Source organism: Eimeria maxima, genomic scaffold (assembly GCF_000499605.1).
Source record: "Eimeria maxima Weybridge genomic scaffold, Emw_scaff10, whole genome shotgun sequence".
Classification (NCBI taxonomy): domain Eukaryota; phylum Apicomplexa; class Conoidasida; order Eucoccidiorida; family Eimeriidae; genus Eimeria; species Eimeria maxima.
This window is the reverse complement of record NW_013563358.1, coordinates 105,564-122,788: the sequence shown is the minus strand read 5'-3', so window position 1 is coordinate 122,788 and position 17,225 is coordinate 105,564. Positions and strand designations below refer to the sequence as shown.

The 17,225-nt window shown below is 45.1% G+C and overlaps 3 protein-coding genes across 3 annotated transcripts in view; 1 reads left to right on the top strand and 2 right to left on the bottom strand.

Annotated features, from left to right (window-relative positions):
• Positions 1-831, bottom strand: part of EMWEY_00002140 (ras-GTPase-activating protein binding protein, putative) — a gene marked incomplete at both ends in the record, with an annotated part of 3,889 nt that extends 3,058 nt beyond the window's left edge. The window contains 2 exons of the mRNA XM_013477173.1: positions 105-491; positions 616-831. Of these exons, the coding sequence (XP_013332627.1) occupies positions 105-491; positions 616-831 (603 nt within the window). The remainder of the gene's footprint in view (positions 1-104; positions 492-615) is intronic.
• Positions 832-5,082: 4,251 nt separating this feature from the next.
• EMWEY_00002130 (hypothetical protein, conserved) lies at positions 5,083-6,070 on the top strand (the record flags this gene model as incomplete). Its single annotated transcript, XM_013477172.1, has 2 exons — positions 5,083-5,663; positions 5,953-6,070. 2 exons carry the CDS (start codon positions 5,083-5,085, stop codon positions 6,068-6,070), a joined length of 699 nt encoding a protein of 232 aa, XP_013332626.1.
• A 987-nt stretch (positions 6,071-7,057) lies between these two features.
• On the bottom strand, positions 7,058-16,576 carry EMWEY_00002120 (C2 domain-containing protein, putative; the record flags this gene model as incomplete). Its single annotated transcript, XM_013477171.1, has 20 exons — positions 7,058-7,367; positions 7,503-7,825; positions 8,232-8,367; positions 8,532-8,662; positions 8,911-9,152; positions 9,731-9,863; positions 10,140-10,247; positions 10,672-10,980; positions 11,437-11,529; positions 11,900-11,965; positions 12,186-12,461; positions 12,729-12,975; positions 13,155-13,216; positions 13,370-13,495; positions 13,738-13,819; positions 14,020-14,368; positions 14,653-15,000; positions 15,292-15,532; positions 15,742-15,957; positions 16,172-16,576. 20 exons carry the CDS (start codon positions 16,574-16,576, stop codon positions 7,058-7,060), a joined length of 4,203 nt encoding a protein of 1,400 aa, XP_013332625.1.
• Positions 16,577-17,225: the final 649 nt, after the last annotated feature.

Here is a 17,225-nt window from a genome sequence, read left to right as displayed (position 1 = left end):
CTAACCCCTTATTAACTACAGTTCTTACCAAATAAACATATATATTATCTATTTATTTATTTATTCACTTATTTATTCATTTATTCATTTATTTATTTATTTACCTTAGAATCTTCATCATAGAACCGATAGATATCTGTTGGATTTTCATGTAACATAAGATAATATTGATAAACAAATGCATGCGCTATTTCTTGTGTACATGTTATTTGCTGCTCATCTCCTGCTGCTGTTGTTGCTGCTGCTGCTGCTGTTGATCCTGTTGCTCCTGCTGCTCCTGTTGTTGCTGTTGATGCAGTTGATGACGATGATGCAACTATTTGCTGCGGTTGCTGCTGTTGCTGCTGTTGTGGTTGTTGCTGTTGTGACGACTGTTGTTGCTGCGGCTGCTGCTGCTGTTGCTGCTGCGGCTGCTGCTGTTGCTGCTGCTGTGTTAATACAGATGATCCATGCAGGGCAGAGCCATGAGCAAACGATGTGCTGTTAGGGGGCTGCAGCAGCAGAAACACAGCAGACGCAGCAGCAGCAGCAGCATGAACAGCAGCAGCAGCAGCAGCAAGAAGCACAGTGTATTGCAGCAGCACTTGTTGCTGCTGTTACTCTCTCTACACATACAATGCATGCATTATTATACAGCAGCAGCTGCAGCATGTTGGTATACATCAACACCTGTATATGCTGCGAGTTGCGGGTAAGTGGTCTGTTGTGGCACAGCTGCTGCTGCTGCTGCTGCTGCTGCTGCAGCTGCTGCTGCTGCATCGTACTGCTGCGGAGGATTATAACTTGTCTTTTTTGCTGCATCAGCAAAAGGACTACTAAATGCTGCTGCATTTGCGGTGTACATGGAGCTAGTTGCTGCATGCTGCTGCTGTGCACTAGGGGGTACAACATTATAACCGGTGTGGGGGCTGTTGTGGGCACCTGCTGCTGCTGCTGCTGCTGCAGCAGCAGCAGGAGGGAGTGCGTAAGCCGACATATTTGCTGCAGTGTATGTACAGGTCGTCGGTAAATAAGTAAAAGACGAAAGAAGAAAGACGTACTTTATACACCCAAGGATGCAGCAACAGCAGCAACAGCAGCTTAATCAGCAGCAGCAGCAGCCACAATGCTTGCTGCTGCTGCTGCTGCTGCTGCTGCCCGGTTGTGGCTGCTGCGAGGGGGCAGCAGCAACTGCTGCTGCTGCAGCTCGATATCCGAGGTCGATACACCCCAATATAAGATCTAAACCTATTTATTATTTTATTTAATTATTCTTTTCTTCATTTAGTTAATTATATTCATATAAAGCAACAGCACTATACACCGTTTGCGGTGTACGTACACCCGAACCTGTTCGGCTGCCGCTGCTGCTGTTGGTTGTTGCTGCTGCTGCAGCTGTTTGTTGCTGGTTGTTTGCTGCCTTAAGGCGGCGGCAGCAGCAAAAAATAAATCATTTATAAATATTTATTTCCTTTTTATTTTATTTTATTTATTTTATATTATTATATCTTATATAAGTCTATACAACTTAGTAACCTCCTTACCGCTGACTATAGCCGTAGTTAGCTGTATATATGTATACATACATGAGGTGTATATACACCATAATAATGTATATATATAGTATATATACATTATAAAACATAAATTATTTATATAAACAGGTAGGCAGATGTTATTAGTTACTAAGCCCTATTATACAAACATGGTAATAAAGAAAAACATAAAAAGGTTTACCCTTCTGCTGCTGCTGCTGCTGCTGCTGCTGAAGTTTAGGGTGTACAGACGCTAAGGAAGGACGTTACAATAAAGGAGCTTTCTTTATATGTATCTATAGATGTTGACACGTTAATTCATCCTTTATTCATTCTTATTATTAGACAGCAGCAGGCGTGCATGCATGTATGCATGCATGCAGAGGGCATTAACAGTTATTTATTGTGTTACTGCATGCATGCAGAAGAGATGAACTGTTTCTCTATCCTTGCATGGATGCATGCATGCATACATGTATACATGCATGCATCCATCCATGTATGTGCTGCAGTAAGAAGAATAATAAATACGTGAATAAAGGAAGAAGAAAAGAAAAGATAATGCCTTTATTTATTCTTCTTTCTTCCTTAATACAGATACACACAAGAATAGTCTGTTGCTGCAGCAGAGATACAGCAGCTGCTACGCTAACACTCAGCAGCAACAGCAGCAGCAGCAGCAGCAGCAGCAGCAGAAGGCTGCTAAGCCACAAGGAGAGGACCCTTATTATATATAGTAATTATTTATGCTCTTCTTAATCTTAGCCATAAAAGAACTGCATACTATTAATGCATGCAATAGGGAGGGACATAGTAGGGATAAACAAGAATAAATAACGGTCTCCTTTCTTCCCTTTATATTAACTTTATTCTTCTTTTTCCTCTTTTTCTTCTTCTTTTTCTTCTTTAATAAAGAAGCTGATTAGGTATAATTGTTTTATGTAGTTTATTTATTCAACAAAGAGGGAAAAAAAACATAAACCCTAAACCCTAAACCCTAAACCCTAAACACTAATTTTTTTATACATAAGCAAACATGAATACTAGCCGCTGTATAGAGTCTTTCTTATAAACCCTAGGGGAGGGGAAGAGGCAATAATAAATAAAAAAAAAAAGAAATGATGAATAAGGGGAGGGTAGATGATTAAATAAATAATTCTCTTATATTTTATTATTAATAAAGAAGAGGTATATTCCCTTATTGTATGCCTTATTATTATTAATATTACTGACAAAAAGAAAAGAAATGAGTAGAGGAGAAGGAATAAAAAAATAAAAGATGAATTTACAAAGGAGAAATGGGGTGTATATACACCTCAATAAGAGGAAGGAAGAAAATTATTTTATTGAGGATACAGATATAAAGACTGATGACCTAACAAAGAAAAATAAATAAATAAATAAATAAATAAATAAGAGAAGAGAAGAGAAGAAGGGTATAATGTTGTTATTGTTTTATTTCCCTTATTGTTATATACTTTCAGTAAGAGGTGTAAAAACAAAGAAATACAAAAAGGAGGAATTCTTTCTTTATAAGTCATCGTTACTCTGTTTATACACCATAATAAGGATAACCATCAATTATTATTTATAAATATACATATGTACATACATTCACAGAGTAGCAGCAACAGCAGCAGCAGCCGCAGCAGCAGCAGCAGAGTTGAATTCAACGTCGTAATCAGTATAAAGATATATAATAAAAGGAGAGAAATGCCTACAGCATTATTCATACAGCTGCTCTCTGCATGCATGCAATTGTTAGATAGTAGTCCTTATTGTGTTGTTTCTTTGTGTGTATTTTATCTACATTTATGATTAAGGCTAACTGTGCCTGGTGTACCTACATTACAATACATCTTTATATACCTAATAAGAAAGAAAGAGGAGGCAAGCGCCTCTATATTCATCATATATGATGAATATAGAGAGACGCATGCAGACGGGTGTATAAGGAAGAGCATAAAATAGCTTTCTTTTGCCCGGCCTGCCGTGCCGTCAAGCCTACAAGCTGCTGTACTCTACAGGAGGCCGTGTAGGAGGCTGATAGGAAAAGAGCGTGAGGGAGGGTCGTCACATGCACAATACATTTTAATTACTTATCCTGTATAAATAAAAGAAAGATGAATGACTATGTCTGCTGTGATTATAAAGGAATGATTGTGGGGGTACAAGACCTACTTATTAGATTAGGAGGGCTCGATGGTGGCGGCTGGATACTGGCGGTCTGGGGGGTGTATTAGGTGTTCCCATGAACGAAAACCTGTTGAATTCACCAAATGAGTCTTTTATATGATTTTAAGGTCAAAGAATTCTTTATTTAATCGGATTCTTCTGTCCACAGTTCAGCTAGAAGCGGACGGGGGAGCACAGCGGCGGCTCCGCGCGGTCGTCGCTCCGTGGCTTCTGCTGTATCACCTGCTCTAAAGAGCGACAAAATAAGGCATAATTTTACATTTGTTCACATCTCCTGAACACTATTTGATTCTTTAGTGTCTTATTTGGCGTGTTTCGGCTTTTTATGCTTCGTATGCTACGGGGTTCACACCGCGACCTTCCGCTGATCCACCGGTCCTGGTTCGTTGCCCGCTTCGGGTGTCACGACACCTCATTCGTTCTTCCTTCCTTTAACTCGACGCAGCGTAAAGGTGTTCAAAACTTTCGTCTATTTTCCAGATGACGAGCTGGTTCTGAACTACAGCGCCTATTGCGCATCTGCTGATTGCTCGATCACCAGCTTCAAGCCGCCCACAGGCAGCGGAAGACGGTAGTCAGTTTTTCTGAATAAGGAGTATATACGCCATTCATATTTGAATAACAAGCTTTCGGTGGGACATGAATCATCTGCAAGGTCTCGCCGGTTGCCTTTTCTGTCTAAATGCCCCTCTTTGTCCATGAAACCCCGGCATTCAAATTATTCACGAATGCACGTCCATCCCTTCTTTGCCTTGTGAAGGGATACTAGATTTCAGGAGTAAGAAATCTAGCAGTCATCGGTACTCACTTGGCCTTCAGCTATATCTAGAGGTCTGGAGGAAAAAAGGAGAAGAAGCGGCTGGCTGCGAGCATCGTGTGCGCGTGTGGTTTGCAGTTGTATGGTTAAAGAAGGCCTCTATTATAAACATGTGGAAGATTTGATAGAAATTAGATAGATAAATCTGAATAAATGTGCAATTCTGTTCTGATTAGACTTATTGAATTGCTGAGGGAAAAAGGAATATAAATATTCAACAGACGAATTCTCGTCGTCGTGCAGTTCACGTATTGTGAGCTGCGGTGTCTGTACAGACACACAGCCTCCTAAACAAGGATGGCTGAAGTAGGGCTTTGTTATAGAAATTCTAATTCTGCATGCAGTCTTCTATCTAAGCCATCGAAAGCCCCAAAGAAATGCCTTGGTGGAAATATATGCCACGCAGAAGGCAGCGACGAAGGCAGCACCCCTACAACTGCCCCCCACACGCCTAGCTCTTGTGGTTCCTTAGACAGTGCAGCACGACGCCTGAGGTGTATAGACAGCACATCTGTGTCTGGTAAGGGGAATAATAGAGCTCCACAGACACCCAAAATGCCGACACCAAGCAGCGAGACCCAACCAATGTTGCAGGATAAAGGCAACAAGGGAAGTAGTTCTCCTCTTCCCAATGGGAAGCATACAACGGCAACGAAAGGAACAGCAGCAGCAGCAGCAGCAACACCAGCAGCAGCAGCAGCAGCAGAAGCTCAAAAGATTCATATAACTCTTACGCCTGCACCTAAGCAGGAGGAAAGCCTTCCATCTAACAACTGCCAGCATCAAGGGACTACTAGATTACGCCTTACCCCAAACGGGACAAGCAGCAGCAGCAGCAGCAGCAGCAAACTTTCCATGCAGCGCGCTAGTGCTGCTGCTGCTGCTGGTACTACTAGTACTTCGGAGAGGATAAATGGACAGCATCCAGTATCATGTAGTAAGGAGATAGAAACAAAAAAGGCTGCGGCAGCAACAGCAGCAACAGCAGCAACAGCAGCAACAGCAGCAACAGCAGCAACAGCAGCAACAGCAGCAACTGTACCGCCCGCGGCGGACAGCGATCCTCAGCAGCTGCAGCAGCTGCTAGAGGAGTACAGCGCTCGTCGGTCTGCATTTGAACGTAACAGCAGCCAAAGGTACGAAAGAGTGTTGGAGGCTGCGAGGCCACGGCGACGACCTAATGCCTTATATAATATGAATCAAGGCAGCAGCCCTATAAGACTGCAGCAGCAGCAGCAGGCTTCTTCTGGTGGTGGGAACGGGGGTGGTGGTGGGACGCATGCAGCACCACCTACAAGAAGAAGGGGTCATGATAGCGAGGCAGCAGAAGCTGTTACCTCATCCTCTGGAGAAGAGGCTCCCTGTAGAGCAGCAGAAGAAGGGGAGGGAGGAAGAGGAGAAGGGTCTCAGGGTTCTAATGGGCAGAATGAGGGAGGAGGATGTACAAGAAGAAGCAGAGGGGGGGCACATAGATCTTTCCCTTATAGGCAATTTCATGTTCATCATTTCCTTCCTGAGCCACAGAATAAGGTGGGGTTGTTAACACACCCTACTCCTGCTCAATTCAATAAATACCCTAAAGCTCGTGGTGTATGGTTCGATCCTCATCGTAACCTTGTGCGTACATGTTGGAAGGAGAACGGCAAGGCAAGGACAATGGGCTTCCCTGTTAATAAGTTTGGCTTGGAGGAGGCACGCACTCTAGCTGTTGAATACCATTATTATAAATGCCCTACGGACCCTCTACCTGATGACCTTTTGTCATTAGTTCCTAGGAAACCCCCTCATGCCTATGGATGGTGTTAGACCCGTGTGTGTCGTGTGCGTACATGCATGCATACACCCCATTAGGGATTCTCTTGGGGATAGTGTATTATTTCATCGCATTCCACCTAAGTGGATTAGATAGACAAATACATTACTGAATGCAAATAACGAAGGAAAATGTGTACGTACAGCGCATTCGCTGCTGGACTATTATTATCTCCAGCGAACTCCTGGAGAGTTCATATAGACCAACAGAACAATTGGGTCTTTTAAAACGAATTCGTTGAAGTTTGACAGTTCGAATTGACAGAAAAATAAGAAACGGAAATGCTGGCTTGTGGCACTTCGTGTTAGCCAATTGCACACACACTGTGCTGTCAGCAGCATAACCTGTGTGCATGCGTTTGATTGTTTCTAATAGTTGCAGTTGTTAGAGGCAACAATTTAGGGACAAATGTTTGGTGTTTTGTCTAATAATGTATTGTCTAATAAGCTGCCATAACACGGCGAGATGCAAAACAGCAGAAAGCTGGCAGAAATCGTTGCATCATCGCGCGGTCCTTTTGTTGCGTGTGGTGGTCTCATAGAGCTGCTTGCAAAACGGCAAAACGTTTAGCTCACATATCTTTGAGATTTCCACACAAAACTAAATAATATAACACACTCTTTGGTGTATATCCACCTGAACAAAGCGGCTTTCTGTAGATATATTGATACATTTAGCTGTCTTAAAATAAAACTCTTCATGACTGTAGAGCTTGCTTCATTTAAGAAGGAACATGATGAAGATAACAATGGCCACCACGCCGGCCACAGCCATCCAAACCCCTGTCCACTTCAAACCCGACATAATAGCACTGCTTGCTGCACCCACTGTTTCATTGATTGCCTCCCAATCTACATAAGTTCTGTTTTGGGTCACTGCAGGCAGAAATGGGTCTCTGTTCGGCTCTTCTCTCCCCTGGCCTACAGGCGAGTAGTCCGCCTCCTTCAGAGGCAATATACTCGCCTCTACCTCCACAGAGCCCCGAGATCGCCCTTTGAAAGCCGGATGTGTGCAACGCAACCAGAACCTGAAACCGGGAACAGGCCACGAAATATGCGATATATTTGGGTAATTATGCTCATATTTATGTGCGCTGAAGTGCATGCTTGCTTTCCTGAATTTGCTTGTTTGGGTGCTGCGGTTCATCTAGTTACTTGCTTACTTGGGTAGTCGATAGATTTGTCCTCTCTTCCTGGCCCTGAAGAAGTCGGCGGTTAGGTCAAAGTTGCACTCCCCGATGGGTTCGCCAGAACTGAGTACTGCGTAGTTCCATATCTGCACTTTGAGTACGGGAATGGGTGCAGGTATTTTGACATCAAAGACGCATCGCCAGTTGAACACTCCTGACCCGTCCTTGCTGTTGTAGTGAGTGTCTGTATCCCTCACAATCTCCGAGTTCTCCTCCAACGTAAATATAGAACGGACAAACATCGAAATTGACGAACTGTCGTCAAGAGGAACTGCCTTTACGCGCCATATCACCAACTGAAGCCGCAATGAAAATAACCCTAAAATCTAAACGCTTAACCATAAACCAATACAGAGAGGAAAATAGAACAAAAGGAAACTAACTCGTACAGCACACCACGTCTATGACTTTAAGTCATATTTGTGATATCACACGCATGCTCCACTTGCATACATTCATGCATGCATAATTTTTAACCACAGAATCTAGAAACTGTTTTACAAATTTGTATCAGGCCTATCACTACCTCCCACTCCGAAGTGTGTTCATCTATGTGTGGTCCTGATGTTTACTGTATTTTGTATTCGTCACTCTATTAATAGATATTATACACGTGCGCATGCAGGTAAGCATTGGCCAGGCCCTTCCCCCATGGCATATATTAAAACATGTACAGTTAGCGGTTGATATATTGATGCGTACCCGCAGCTGGAAGTCGTCAGCCTCTGCACTCGCGAGGGTAAAGGGCGGATGTTCATGTGCGTAGTCTTCCGTCATTATTTCAAAGAAACCCCTCAACGTTCCGTGAGAAACGGTGCTGCCTTCCACTTTGAGAGTTCTGCCAATGATGAGAATGCAAAGGACAGGCAGGAGTGGATCAACTCAATGAAATCGACTCAACAACGAGAGACAGGGGAGCCATGTACTCGAAAAAACAACGAAGAAGGCACTCAGTTAAAACCCTGGACACAGAGCCTGCTGCAGTTGCTTGTAATCGCGCACCTGAGCTCAATAGGCGTTATTTCTTGTTCCACCATTGCTGCTACCTTTGGATTAAAGAAACGGTCCTCCATGTCTATAAACGTCCTCCCCACGCATTCATCCATCACCCGCCCCTGATTCATTATCGCTACCTGCAAGGCAAAACACACAGAAGTGCCATTTTTGATTGGCGCTGGTGTTCGTGTCAAGTGTAGTGTCGAAGTGAGACATTGTCTGGTGTTTGTGGCGTTTACAACCGTGCTGCAGCAGTATACGTGATCCACAGGACAGCAAAATCGTGGGCCAGTAAACTCTCAGAAGAGACAGACGAATTCTGGCAACCACTATGGAGCACACAAAACCATGAAAAACAGGAAAAGAAAGCGCTGCTTTTGTATACCTGTACGACTGCATGTTCCGGGAGGGAGCAGGCAAGCCCGTAGCACCGATTGAACTCGGGTTTGAAGCCCTGTTTTTTCACATGCCCTGAGTCTCGTAAGTTATGTGTCAGGCCTCCAGAAAGTGTTGCAGTGCTCGAGGAGTTGTAAATCCAAACGTAGGTTTGAATATCAGAAGCCCCGGAAGGAGGTACCAAGCCCCTAGCCGCCAATATGTACGCACGCACCACAAGGTCGCGTGTTGCTGCAGACAGAATACGAGAGAAATACTTGAGCAAAACAAGCTGGATAACTACGTGGTTTCAATAGGCAGATGTAAAGCTTTACTGTAAAACATCTGAGTGGCATAAAAAAGGGTGAGCAACTCTACAAGGTACAGACTACTTAGTACGAACTGAAAGTAAACCTATTATTGAACCAAATGAACCGACGGCAGTGAGAAACAGCAACAAAACAAAACAACGCGAAGAAATAATAATTTGGAGGCCAGCACAAACAAATATAAATAACACAAGGCCAGATTTTTGAACCTTATAAGCACCGAGCAAAACAATAATACACATATGAATACTGAAAACATTATTAAACTGCAGATGTATCAAATATACACAACAAAACACAACAATGCAATGGAGCGACAAAACCGACTAGGACGCCTCGGCGAATAATACAAGTGCGTTGCCTGCCTGGTTCTGGTTCGCTACTGATTGCAATTTGTTGACTATGTTTATTGAACTATAGCAAACAGGAGTAATATTTCTACTTCAATTGTTCACTCGTGCAGCCAGTAAGTGTAATGCACACGCACTGACAAAAACGCACTTTCGTATTTTTGCACCAAATCCTGGCACACTTTTTTCATTTCTTCCATTTCGCTGCTGCACTCATCGCCCTGGTAAACCCTGCAAATGTACTTGAGATATCCTATCGTCTCGGGAACTCCGCAATCAGTACACTGAAGCAAAACGAAAACGGGAGCAAATTGAAAGAAATGGACGACACAGACAATTCAAACGCGCTGCCGTTGCACAGTGGAGCTGGTGAACATTTTTGTGAGGCAAATCCAATTCAGACACAAAGTAGGAAAGAATTGGCTGCTCGTCTCCTGGAACTACTCCCTCGGCAAGATGCTGTTCTTTTAATGCGTGTTCGTGCTCTTTCCTCTGTTCAGTTGCTGTTTGTCTACTCTATAGTTCTACTCTAAGCTAAGGCGAAGGAAAGGAGTGCTCACTCTGAATATTGGCACTCTGAGGTACGGCAGGTCATTAACGCCGAAGTCGGTTTCCATTTCGTACGGTACTTCGTCCCTCATGTTTTCCTCCACTTCATCTTCGTCTGCCTGTAATTCACAAAAACAAACATAGAAGAAACAGAGATCATACCTATATTCACAGAGCAATAACATTAATGAATGCCAATACGTTGAGAGATTAATTAATACAAACGGAGGCTGCACATAAATACATATCCACTGCTAATGCAGAGATGTGCGTAATATTATTCGACCGTGATACGCCGACACAACGGGTAGGAAGTGCAAAACAACGGCAGAAAACAAGCAAATCCACAAAGAGCAGCAAGGGAGGAAAACGATGACACCTGAGGAGAGGGAAACCAATAAAGCTAGGCATTACGAGCATACACACACAGAACGAGTGCTGAATGAACTGATATCACCGCACACACACAAGCCGGAACAGGCTAAAGCAAGCGCCACCATTAAACAAGAGAACAACCAAGCAAATGACAGGGTAAATACAAACCATAGTGAGGACGAAGTCCAATGCTTCGGGCTCAAATCCGTAGAGTTCCTCGTTGCGTTCCATCCCTCCGTCTCCTTTCGTTCCAGATGCTGCATGCGATTTCTTCAATACTAAATTGCCTAAAAATCCATTACCTCGTGAGCGCATCTTGGGGGGTTGCTGTTCTTCATCAACAGGAGCCAATTGCGGCGTCCCTGCTCCTGCTGCAGTTGCTGCACCTGCGCCAAACGCCACGTAGTCGTCGACTGTCTCCAAACGACAGTTTGCAGCATCTGGGTCGTTGTACGGCACCAGCAGCTTCTTGACCACCTGCAGCACCAATGCGTGCCCTCAACAACAAGATGCTAACCGTCAACCATGCTTAATTTGTTCTTAGGGGAGATGAGTTATCAATTAAATACTGTTTGAGGTGAACTCGTGAAAAGACTTTATATAGGTTTATTAGTATTAGTTCAACAGCTTCGTCGTTTTTATTCGTAAATATAGTAGTCCGTTTACTAATCTTTTGGCCTGGCTATTACCGTTTCCTCCGCCACTACAGTCATATTATCTTCGTTGTTATGAATGCCGCCGACAAACATTTCCAGATCTACGTATCGGCATGAACTCCTACTGATGACCATGTAATACAAACGGTACATCAATTACTGTTACACCAAGGTAGCAGCATAAAAATAACAATTGTGCATTATAATGATTATAATTATTATTTCTACTACTGCTGCTCTTATTACTGTATTGCATTCAATTGAATTCAAGGCGTACTTTGGCAGGCGTTGCCATTCTAGCCTGCGGCGCTGTCCCCTCTTCTGGAGGGGCCTGATCCCCCGTTTGACCCGCCACTCCGTCTCCCAGTCGCTGCACACGAAAGCAGAATATGAAAAGTTTTGTTTTGGCATCTCATCGAAGAGATTTTTGCATGGCACGTACGTTGGCAAGCATTGCAGTCCTTCGATGTTGTCGGCCATGTAAGTACGTTATTCACCCGTAAGCTACAGTTATTTGCTTCGCATTCACTTTCTCAATTTGCCTGCTAATCTGCTCTGTATCCGTACAGTCGCTGCAATTTGCTTCATTGTGTATTCACACGTAGACGCCAGTCACGGACTGGACTTGCAAAAAAAAACGCAACCCACAAGCACGTGCAGATGCATTGTCCTCATTCTTTATGTGGTGCGTTTTCATATTGGTCGTTCAGTTGTCTCATTTATACTGAACGTTTACTCACCCTGGCATTTTCAGCATCCTCAATGAGGACCTCCTCCATGACTTGCAGTTTAAACATTTCCCTTGTCTGCACGAGGACAGGCTCAAACAAAACATATATACACATATTAGCCCTAGACGTAGTTAATTCAAGCAGTAACTTGTTTACTAACCGTTTCCAGTATGCTGACAAGTTGAGCGGAGTCTGCCCACCACAAAACAAAATTCATGTGCCGGTACAGCCACCAGAATATAGTGAATGGTCTGTTGATGTTTGGTCCGGGCAGTGGGCATAGTGATCGGTTTACCTCTTCGCGTTCTCTTTGCTCCAGCCAGGGGAGAAGAGGGTTGAGGGTAATGTAGGCCATCCCCACCTCTGTCATGGTTTTTCCCGATATACCCTCGACTTCGTCGTGCACCTTCACCTCCATGAAGCAGTGGTGCTGCATGCGCTTTGGCAGCGAGACTGAGACGTTGAAATGCTGTAGAAAATTCCAGTTCCCTCCCTCCCCCACATGCGGCTCGCTGGTGCGTTCGGACCATAGTGGTTTTGTCGTGTCCTCCACATCGCGGCCAAAGCAGACCTTCAGATCGCAAGCAACAGGAAACAAAGAAAACCGTGAATAAACCAAGAAAATGGCTGAAAAACAAGCACAGTGGATGACTCAGTGCCAGAAGGCCTGCGTGAAATCAGAGGAAGCCGAATAAGCAGAGGGACGTTCCACACTCATAACCCCGATTGTCTACCTCAGTTGTACAGCTGAAGATGCGGATAACTAAGATACACGGCAGATGATCCATGTGCTGGTGCCAATGTGTACGTGAGCAAAGGTGGAAACACACTGACATACCTCCACATAGGGCTTTTGAACCGGCGAGAAGAGCCGTACGCCAACCAAGAAAATGGAAACCGTGGCCTGCTTGGTTGACGGCCTAATGTCGTCGAAGAAAGGATAAGTATCATTCTCCACCAGTTCAGCAGGCACAAGCTCAAATGCTACTAAGACCTTCGCCTTGCACCGCGGATACTGTTTAGAATGCAGCATCAACCATACAGGTGCTTTCTTCCACTCCTTTGGCACCTTGTGGATAGGGTACCTAACACGAAATCCCCACACATCATATAGTACACCGAAAAGTATAAACCCCATGCTACATTTTAACTTTTGGCAGTTCTTAGTGCACTCAATCCCCACAGAACGGCTCAAATAAATCCGACGAACCAAAACACTTGGCGTCAAACTCGATATTCATTACTACTTTTGGATAGACCTTACGTCGTTGAGCCTAGAACAGTATCTGCACTGATGAGTGAGTCAGACTCCGAGCAGACCTCCAACTGCAGGAAAACGCACATTCTACGCCTTAATATTTAAGTATATCGGGTTGCACAGGTCCTTCAACACTGTGCATGTATACATTCTTTGAGCGTGCAGTAGCAAGCAAACGCAACAAAGGCAAATAACCGAAGCTTAGGTTCCAGGAAACCCACCACGATGTCCGGTGCCAACTGCATCATCTCCGGTAGAATCACTTCCATCTCCATTGCCTCGTAGTACGAAGGGTTTAGGGTTTGTCGAAATGTGAGGGTCTTCAGTTGTTGACTTCCCAGCACCACCTGCAAACACACGCGATTCACTGGATCTCCATCTCCCTTGTGCTGCATTAATTACCCTGTCGACTAAAGTTTTGGCGTTCTGCTCTTCTCCGATATGGAACGTGCTCGTATAGAGCGCTTGCTAAAAGTGCTGCAAAGTTCGCCACGATTTCGAGACATGATACTGGTAGTACCAGTAATTATAATTACTTGCACTATGATTATGATAGCAAGTATTATTCATCATGCCTCTGCTACCTCACCCTAATGTAGGGGTTTGGGAACTGGTCATAGCCGACGGCCGGAAGATGCAGCCCTTCGTAAATAAGCGCCCGAAAATAATACCTGCAAACGACACAGGCACTAGAAGAAATCGGCTGCTTCACGTGGATGCAGTTAACACAGATGTTGAGACAATAGATGAATTTTACTATACCCTAAACCCTCTTTGTCGCCTGTATTTACAACTAAAAAGGCCCTGCACCACAGAACCGTTCAAAACCCAACTCTCAATTCTAAACAAAAAAATGATAGGCGACACATACCGCTGCAAGTTGTACTGCAGTCTCGCCGGCCGTTCACCCATCGTCCTTGCAGGTTTGCAAGTGATAGACACGAGCATCGAGAACGGGTCTGTTCCGGAGCCGTCTGCTGCACGGAGAGAATACCATATGGGCTTGCCTTCTTGCAGGTTTTTGGAATTGAAGGGAATCATAGCCCACGCCAAACGATTTGACTTTACACTCGGCTCGGCGTTCCCGTCCACGTCACCTCCTGCGCCTCCTGCCAACCCGCCAAACCAGTTCATTACGTTCGCAGCCACATTGGCTGCTGCGCTCGCTGACGAGATGCTGTTTATATACAGAAAAAAAGCCCACGTCTGAGCGTCCTCAGCTGCAGCAAACGGTTAGTATACAAGCAAGCACATACTTCAGATGATCAGAACCGCTACTACACACATGCATTGCACACAAGTGAATATCGAAGTTCCTGAAAAATGGGGCAGTTCCCAACTCCGACAAAGTTCGCAGGTCTATCCTCTAAGATGCAAACAAATTAAATGCCCACCGTTATGACAGTGTTAATTCCTATGGTAATGAAAAACTCCTCTAACTGCATCACGAGCTGCTCCGAAGAAGGCTAATTGCTGCGGGTGTGAATTTGTCTATTGTATATACCTGGCAGGTACACCTTGAGCTCCTCCATGCGTCCTTGTTCGGCTTCTAAAGTGTAGGATCCTGCTTCTTCGATCATGAGAGGAGGAGATTTGAGTGCATGAGGTCCAAAAGAAACCTCTGCCTGCAATTCGTTGCTGAGCAGCGAATTGCAAGACACCTCGTAGACATCTACCCACAACACGTACTCTACTTGCGGAGGTTCGTGCACGGCGCGGATCGAACGCACTCCCATCGGCAACGGAGCTTGCACCTTCACACAAGAGGCGCTCAGAAGAATACGACCTGCATAGGCGTTGGCCTGCCGCAGTTCCGCGTTCGTTAGCATATCCTGCACGGCCCCAAAAAGACCTGTACATACACCCCAAAAGCATGCACGCAGGCGCACATGCGTGATGAATCAACTGCAGCTGTATACTTACGTGCACGCAGAATCCACAAATGATCTACTGCAGCACGTGCACGATGGTGTGGAGACACGTAAGCTGGATACACACGCCACAACGGTCCTGGCGATCAAAGCAGGCAACAGTACACTTATACATAGCGCATGCAGATGAAAACAGCCAGACCCATCCTATGCACAACATAATCCACAGAAATGACGCTCTGCGTATAAACGCTTGACGGGTTGAGTCAGACCTTCTGTTGGCGGCCTCCAATAGAAATTGAACCAGCGAGTGGCTGTTTCGTTTTTAATAAGTTCGAAGAAATCTAAGACCAAAGTCGCCATAAGCACTGCGCTGCTTCCCCCGTTCCACAATTCCACCAAAACAGTATCGTCGTGACACGGTATGCAAGCAGGCAAAGATATCGAAACCTGCCACTCTGGGCTGTGCTCAGGAAGCGCACGCGTCTGCAACTCCACACCCCCATGCTTCACCTGCATGCAACACAAGATATATATATATATATATATATATACACGGGCAGAACGATAAAGGGCGACCTCAATCCAGGCATAACATTGTATGTCACGTTCCATCTTCTCTGTCGGTTTGCATTACTAGGTTTGTGCCACTATTATTATTATATTACTCTCTCCCTGGTGCAGTTCACTGTACTGCACTGCTGTGATTTGATTTGCAATACCTTGACGAAGGGTTCGCAGGTGGTGGTGAGCTGCCCGACTACAGCGCTGATGTCTTGTCCTTTGAATATGTTGACAGTTAAGTTGTAGTAAGTTGACTTCACATCAACTTCCTTGGTTACTCTGTCTCCTTCTTCGTTTACATACGCCACTGTTTCGTCTATCACAGGCAACGGATCACCTGGCCCAAACACACCCACTGTAAGCAGCATCATCCCCTGCACGTAAGCAGCAGACACTCATAATCATGCATCAAAACGCATCACACAAGGACGAAAGAAATCAAGTGGGCTGGAATGGAAGAGGGAAAGGCATTCATTGCCTACGGGGTCGGCGATGAGCTGTTCGAAGTTGTTGAGCTTAATCCATTGCCTGTACATCCAGTGCTGACTTTTGGAGTATATGGAAGAGGGAAAGGCATTCATTGCCTACGGGGTCGGCGATGAGCTGTTCGAAGTTGTTGAGCTTAATCCATTGCCTGTACATCCAGTGCTGACTTTTGGAGTATACACACGCAAAGCTGAGGACATATTTGCCTATGATTGAACTTTGCAGCCCGACGCCGCCCAGCAAGGTGTATCTGTGCATGACTGCGAGTTCAACGTAACTCCTTTGGAACTCCTCAGGAGTTAACGTGGCTTGGAAGTTGAACGAAGCATTGTAGGTTGCAGACACGACCTGGTTCTTCTGAACCGTGCTTTTCGTCGTACCACCCACTGTCACGTCTACATACGGATTCGGCACTATCTCCTTCTCCCCCGCTGACTCTTTAAAGGACAACCCCCGCACTTCAATCACCTCCACCTTTATCGTATACGGGATCGCACGCACCGCCATCTTGCTGCTTGCTGCTAATGTAGCAGCAGATGCAGATGGCGCTGCCACTCAGCTCAAGCAGGAAGATAAGCAACCGGCAGGGTGTATGACGCAGTATCCGCTGGCGAATTCGATCAACCTCCAGGAGCTGGAAACTTCCAATCAGAACTCATGCCCAAAAGAGAAAGCAGGCACGGGAGCGTCAAGAGGAGACAACCAACGTGGCAATAGAGCAGATGTTATAATAAAAATGAAGAGTAGGGCGGCTGCAGAAGAACGTACGATAGCTAATATGCAGCATCAATATCATATAAAAGGGAGCACAAATCCGGAGCTGCGACAGATGAACTCCGCTGCAAGAAAACTAAGATGCCAGAGGCCACCCTGCGGTCCACGTGATGGTAAACTGGACCCGAACGCTCCTAGACAGATGTTGTGCTGCATCTACAAGCACCGGCATGTATGTACAGCCCCTACGCATCGGGAGTTATAGATATGGGAACTTGATCTATATTTATCATTGTCAACATCGACAGAAGGCCGCATCCGCCTCGCCGTGGTCTACAGGGCATTGAAATTCAGTAGGTGAGACGTCCTTCGTCCCTCTTATCCCTTGGTTTCTCCCCAGATTTAAACGAAATAAAAAATAATAGGATTCCTCATAGTTAAA